The sequence below is a fragment of the Phyllostomus discolor genome, chromosome 7 (assembly GCF_004126475.2).
Source record: "Phyllostomus discolor isolate MPI-MPIP mPhyDis1 chromosome 7, mPhyDis1.pri.v3, whole genome shotgun sequence".
In the NCBI taxonomy this organism is placed as follows: domain Eukaryota; kingdom Metazoa; phylum Chordata; class Mammalia; order Chiroptera; family Phyllostomidae; genus Phyllostomus; species Phyllostomus discolor.
The window spans coordinates 24,284,262-24,290,967 of record NC_040909.2 but is presented as its reverse complement, the minus strand read 5'-3'; the positions used below and the strand labels follow the sequence as shown (position 1 = coordinate 24,290,967).

The 6,706-nt window shown below is 47.7% G+C and overlaps 1 protein-coding gene across 3 annotated transcripts in view; it reads left to right on the top strand.

Annotated features, from left to right (window-relative positions):
• The first annotated feature begins 3,995 nt into the window (after positions 1–3,995).
• KAT2B (lysine acetyltransferase 2B) overlaps positions 3,996–6,706 on the top strand; it is a 94,186-nt gene continuing 91,475 nt past the window's right edge. For all 3 annotated transcript variants that reach the window (XM_036030596.1, XM_028518089.2, XM_036030597.1), the window contains exon 1: positions 3,996–4,316. In XM_036030596.1, coding sequence (XP_035886489.1) covers positions 4,011–4,316 — 306 coding nt within the window. In that variant the 5' untranslated portion in view covers positions 3,996–4,010. The remainder of the gene's footprint in view (positions 4,317–6,706) is intronic.

The window sequence follows — 6,706 nt, the reverse complement described above, 5'->3', positions numbered from 1 at the left end:
AATCTAAAAAAATAAACTCAGCACACAAGAAGAACAGAGACAGAATCATGGATATGCAGAGTTTTGATGGTTGCCAGATTGGAGGGGTGAATACAGGAGAATGGGTGAGGAGATAAAGGGATTAAAAGGCACAAATAGGTCGTTACAGAAGAGCCACAGGGATGTAAAGTACAGCAAAGGGAAAGGAGTAGCCAAAGAACTCATGAGTCATGGATAAAAACTATGGTGGGAAGATTGCCTGAGGGAGTCAGGTGTGCTGGGTGGAAGGGAGCAAAAGGGAAAAACTGGGAGAACTGTTATGGCATAATCATAATATAATTAAAAAACAACAATAAAAGAAGAAAAATTGTTATTAAGAAAAACTAAAAATAAAAATGAATAAAACAGCACTAAAAATATTCTGGGCCAGCCATGCTGTTTGGAGGAGAGTTTCAGGCAATATAGCAAATGCAAAGTCCCTGAGGCAGGAAGGAGCTTCCCGAGTTTGTCTGGAGTATGCCACACACTGGGGAAGAGGGCAAGGAGAAGTGGGCTCTGCCCACCAGGCTGTGGAGTTGAAACTGTATTTTAAATGTTATGATAAGCCACTGGAAAGTTTCAAGCAGGGAATTATGGGATAAGGTTTTCATTACAGCTGTAAACCTCTGTACTACTGTTTAGAGGGGACTGTGGTAGAGCAAGGTAAAAGCAGAGAGACCAGCTAGGAAGTTGCTGTTAGTAGCTGGGGTGAGAGGTGATGACCATGGAGACAGAGTGAACAGATCAAAGACAGAGTTTACAGGTAGAGATACCTACTAGTATTTACTGAACACTTTCTTTGAGTGAGGAACTGGGAATAAACAAAAATGAGAAAAACGAGTTTTACTCTGAAGGGCATCCAGTGAAAGGCAACTACTTTGAAGAGTCTTTCTAAATCTTTTTCTATGCACTTGTTGAACTTACACAGAATTGTGCTTTTATGCCGATGTGAGTTTGTCTTTAACATAAATGGTAATGTACTGTACTGGGGTTCATTCAATAGTATTTCTTGGAGATCTATGTAAACATTCGCATAAAGGTCATTCTTTGTAACAGCCTCGTAAGAGTATCAAAGAGTCAGAAGTAACCTCCAGTGGTCAACCGGCCCTTTACAGTTCCTACTCCCCATGCCCTTTCTTTTCTGATTGTGGCTTCCTTTCCTCAGTACGTTGTAAATGTTTTTTGTAAGCTAAAGCGTTGCCTTTTATTTTCTTAGAAATTATTTTATTAATTGATTTGAGAGGGAGAAACACCAATTTGTTGTGTCACTTACTTATGCATTCATTTAAAAGAGTGAGCAAGGGAGAGAAAGGAGTATCAGTGTGACAGAAAAGCATTGATTGGCTGCCTCCCGAACATGCCCAGGGATCAAACCTGAAACCTTTCTGCTACAGGATGAAGCTCCAGCCAGCTGAGCCACACTGGCCAGAATGCTGCCTTTCATTTTCTTGATACCCACGTTCTAAAAGGGCTCTACGCACAGGAGCTAAATGCTTGCAACACCCTGATGAGGAAGCCTTCCAAAATCCTTTGCCCTTGAAATGTTCCTGCCTGGTGCTTATAAGGGACTTTGAATAGTCCTTGAAACTCGAGGCCTTCAGCCTAAGGCAATGTGTCATCTGGGTGCGCTGAGCGGGGAAATAATGAAAAATAATGTTCAGTTGATGTCACAAGCAATTCATTATTCAGACAGTGATAGTTTTCAGGGTGGATTGAAATGAACTTTTTTTTCTACTTCAAAATAACCTGGAAATAGGCTGCACCCTGCATTCTGGGAGTGGCTTTGGAGGGGGAGGGGATAGTTAGTTAATATTAAAGCTGGGCTCCTCCTCCAACATTTTCTTAAGGAAAATTGCAAACATACAGAAAATTTGGAAGAACCACATACTGAACAATTCTATACCCATTACCTAGATTTACCCTTAACATTTTACTCTACTTCATCTGTTCATTTGCTTATTTGCCCATTTGTGGGTGCACCATCAATCCATCTTATTTTTTGATGAATTGCAAAACACACTACAGATATCAGGGTACTGCACAACTAAACTTTCAGCATAAGCTCCATTAACTAGAATTCAATATTTATGATTTTTAACTATATTTGAGGGAAATTTATATCTCATGAAATGAACAAATCTCAGGTGGACTGGTCTATCAGTTTGATAAATGCCTACATGGGGAACCTAAAATCCTATCAATACCTGCTAATGTTGTAACAGACTAGGATCAAGGGATCGCAGCTTTTAAGACTTTGATCCTGCTTGGGTGAGAACGGCAAAAAGATCTGGAAACAGCAGAGCCAGGAGAGGGTAAAAGTGCCCTAGGGATAAAACACACTAAGCAAGTTGGGGGAGGATATTTCCTTTTGCTCCAACATTGCTGTTTAGATCTACAAACTTTGAAAAATTTTCCACTTGTATGTATCACTGTGCTTTAGAAATTAAATGAACATAGAGAATCTAGAAAAAGGATAGAGAAAATTAAGTGGAAAAAACAGGATGGGAAGGGGCACGTCTCCAGTGAAAAGCACATTCCTTAAGGCGACACTGGAGTTGGATGAGAGCTTTACGGCATGCCGAGAATTTTATAATCCTCACATTATGACCTCTATTACATAAAAATTATGACTCACGTTATAAAAGCAGGGCACTTGGTGAAGGGTCCTGAGGAACGGCCCTGGGCTCTTAAAAGCTGCTTTAGAAAGACTGACCAGGAGTGCACAACTTTCAAACGAAAAACAAATGTTTATTCCTCGTAACTAAACAGCACCGTCATTGTCATCAACGATTTAACAGTTTCAATGATAGTTGAAAACGCTGAGTTAAGGTTTTATTTATTTATTTTTTAAAATTGAGGCCAAAATCAACACTCATCTTTTTGGATGCTTGAATATTTTTCTTGGTTAATATGTATGCTAGTGGTATCAGTTTTGAAAATTGGAAATTATAGAAAAGAATAGAACAAGATTATAATCCCACTATGCAGAGAACAACCTTCCTGTATTCTAACTTTTCCCACTGCTCATAGATTTCACTTCGACAGTGCTTTTAGACAATTGTTCTTTTAACAACTAGCATTTTCAAAGAAAAATTACAGAAAATATTAATAGTCTTTTTCTTCCTCTGGCAGATTGGATCCAGTAATCGCTACAGAAAAAAAAAATCGTTCTTAATTTTTTTAAAAAGTTGGACAGAAAAGTATTTAAAAAGAGAAACAGAAAACATCACGCCTTTATTTTGGTAAATTAGCAACAAAGAAAAGGATTAGCATGGACGGATACTTTTCAAAGATATTTTTTTTTCCTCAGGCTCCCGCTAGGGTGAAGGAAGTTCTCGGTTCCGAAAGGGGATGGAACAAAGTGGAAGAACAAATGATTGGGAATCTCGCCCCCCACCACCCCCACCCCACGCTCGGGAGTACAGGGGTCGGCTTTGGGGTCTGGCGCGACAGAGGCGGCCAGCAGGTGCCAGGGTTCCAGCTCCCAATCCCCCGCCCCCCATTCCTCAACCCCACCCGAGCTTGGCCTCGCCCCCTGGCGGGAGAGCGCTAGGTGTAGAGGCGCGGGAGGTGGGGGGGCGCCAACCCCTCGGGCAGCTGGAAGGAGGCCGAGGGAAGCCTCTGTGCTCCTGCATCGCGGGGAGGTTGGCAGTGCCTCCACGCACCCTCCGCTTGCAGCCCGAGGAACATGTCTGCGGCCCGGGCGCAGAGCAGAGCCCCGGGGAGGAGAGCCCGGGGAGGGCGTGTGCAGTGGCGGTGGCCCGGCAGCCGCTAGTCCCCTCCCTCCTAGGGGAGCAGCTGCCACAGCGGCCGCCACCATCAGCGCGGGCCGCGGCCGGAGCGAGCCGGCGAGCGGCGCGAGGGGGAGGGCTGGGGCGGGCAGGGGGGTGGGGGCTGGGGGCGGGAGGGCGTGGGGGGAGGGTCTTGCTCTCTCTGAGACTAGAACGCGGGAGGGCGACCCTGGCGGCACCTCCTGTGGTGCTCCGGGCGGCATGTCCGAGGCTGGCGGGGTCGCACTGGGCAGCGGGGCAGGGGCTGGGGCCGGGGCGGGTGCCGGGCTTGGGGCGCTGCCCCCACAGCCCCCGGCGCCCCCGCCGTTGCCGCCGCAGGGCTCCCCGTGCGCAGCCGCCGCCGGGGGCTCGGGCTCCTGCGGACCGGCGACGGCAGTGGCGGCAGCGGGCACAGCCGAAGGACCTGGAGGCAGTGGCTCGGCCCGAATCGCCGTGAAGAAGGCGCAACTGCGTTCTGCTCCTCGGGCAAAGAAACTGGAGAAACTCGGAGTGTACTCTGCCTGCAAGGTACTCGCTTGCTGCTCCCGACCGCCACAGGGGCAAGGGCCCAGCCCGCGGGACCCCCGCCCTCTCCCCGTCCCCCGCCCCCCGCCTCCTGCCTCCTGGCTCCCGCCTCCCGCCTGGGGCCGCTGCACCGCGGAAGTGCTTCTGTAGCCCGCGCCCATTTAGCTTCTTCTAGGACAGGAGTGCTGTTGGGTTGGAAGAAGGGGGATCACCGAGAGACCCAGCCTTTCATGCCTCCGTCTTGGAAGGAGTTACCTATGTACCAGCACTCTTGGGCTGTCCTGGGGCTTTGTTGCTTTGTAGGAGCTTGCCAACGGCACCTTCCAAAGAGTGGACCGGTGCTCACTATGTGGCGAGATGTTCCCAGGACCAAGGGAACATCTTGGGGGGTATCTAAAAGCCCTTCTTGTGTCCTTTCCTTGTGTCCCATTGGGAGGACCTGGGGGAGGGAGTGAGGGTAGGAAAGGCTCCCGGATTCTTGCGCTTTTCTGGAGGTAGACGAGGCGGAACGTGCCTATTGGGAAGGTGGGCACAGCCCCAGGTGAAGGTTCTGGAGCTCCAGGCGTCCTCCGATGAGGGCCGAGGTGCTGTGGCGCGCAGTTACAGTGTTGTATTATTGTTTAGTTAAAACGCTGGCCCGGTGGCTGGGGGCGTAAACAGGATTTGGCAAGGTGACAGCCCGGCAAGGCGGGCGCTATTGCTCAGTTTGAGGACACACGTTTCTTTTTTCGCCTCTTCATCCCAGCACTCAGCACCCCGTAGTCCCTCAGCTGCAGATCCAGCTGTGGGCGTTGTACTCCTGCAGTGGGAGGAATGCCCGAGGCCGCGGGGCAGCCTGGCCCAATGCTGTCAGCGGGAGCTTTGTTTTGACAGGGTGACAGCTGAGGGGGGCGGGGACTTGGCCTTGTCAGCTCCCTCGGCCTGTGGCTGAGTCCGGGAAGAGACAGCCTCACACACTCACACACCTCCCCTGTATTCCTCTTGCTTGCTGCAAACGGTCAAGTTCCGAGATTCCAGAGTCCCATAACCGAGCTGCAGTGGCCACTTTTGAATTTTGCTGTAAAGATTATTAATCCTGATAGGACCTCTACCCAATCTGGCTGTTTTTAGTAGTTTACAGGAACTTCTCAACCGCAGTGGAATGTCTGTGTGTACCCTTTTCCCACACCATTCACGTCCTTATGTATATGTTGACCACCTAACTGGGAACCCTATACTGGGTCAATACATACTTGTTGAATGAATATAGGATCCAGCCCAGTGCTTCTGAAACTTTAATGTGCACAGGAATCAGCTGGGGTGCTGGTTAAATGGTTGATTCTCATTCAGTAAGTCTGGGGTGGGGCTGAGATTTGTCACCAACTCTCAGGTGATGTGGTGCTAGTCCACTGATTATACTCCAAGTGGCAGGACTCTAGTTCAGGCCTGGATAACATACAGGGTCTGGCAGAAGTAACACCTGTGTGAGTGTGGTTGGTAGAGTAATAATATGGATGTAATAATTTATAGTTTTAATTTGAACATTTCACCTAGAATGTCATATGGTATGCTTCAGTGTGATATTGTTATGTTACAGAATCACATGTTTACGATTTTGTAAAAAAAATTTGTAATAAGAAAGGGACATTATTTGTTATGGACTTTGTATTATTTGTCCCTTTTGAATTCAGCTCAGAAAACTGAAACTGACACAGTAATGCCACATGGTTGGTGTTTCAGAAGAAGGAATGCAAAAAAGATAAAGTGGTGAGTGTGCTTCTAAGAAAGGCGAAGGGCCAGGAGTTGGTTATGAAGGGAGTTAGACTAATTAAGAGCAAGGTCAGTTACTTAGTGGACTTGTTGTTTAGCAACTGGAGCTGGCCCTTGTAGGAACTGTGTCGGCTCAATGTTTCCATCCTGGCTTTTTATTGGGTTACTATCATGAACACCTTCTCTCCCTGTTGCCTGTTATTTGCCTTAGTATCTGAAAACTTTTCCTGAAGTTTTGGTCCTATATGACATTATGTATGAATGAATATATGCGCCTTTGAGATTTCCAAGAGTGAGATGTGGCACTTTTCCTAAAGTTTGTGACTTGAGTCTTTCATGTTCATGTTCACAATCAAACTTACAGGAAAGGAAAAACTCAATCGTCCAGTATTTAAAGGGGTCCCAACTGGGTGCCAGGCATTGCGCTAGATGCCCGGGCTACGACACCCAGATTCTGTCCTTCTGGACTTACTGACTCTATGTGTGTATGTGCGCGCATGTGTTGGGGGCCTGGGGAGGTGGACAGTGAACCAGTTACAATGAAATTTTTAAAAAACTGCTTTCTTAGAGTGGTGATGGAACTTGTAGCAGGGCAATTCCTGGGCTGGAGCGCTGCTGGGGTAGGAATGGCTTCCTGGAGGAAG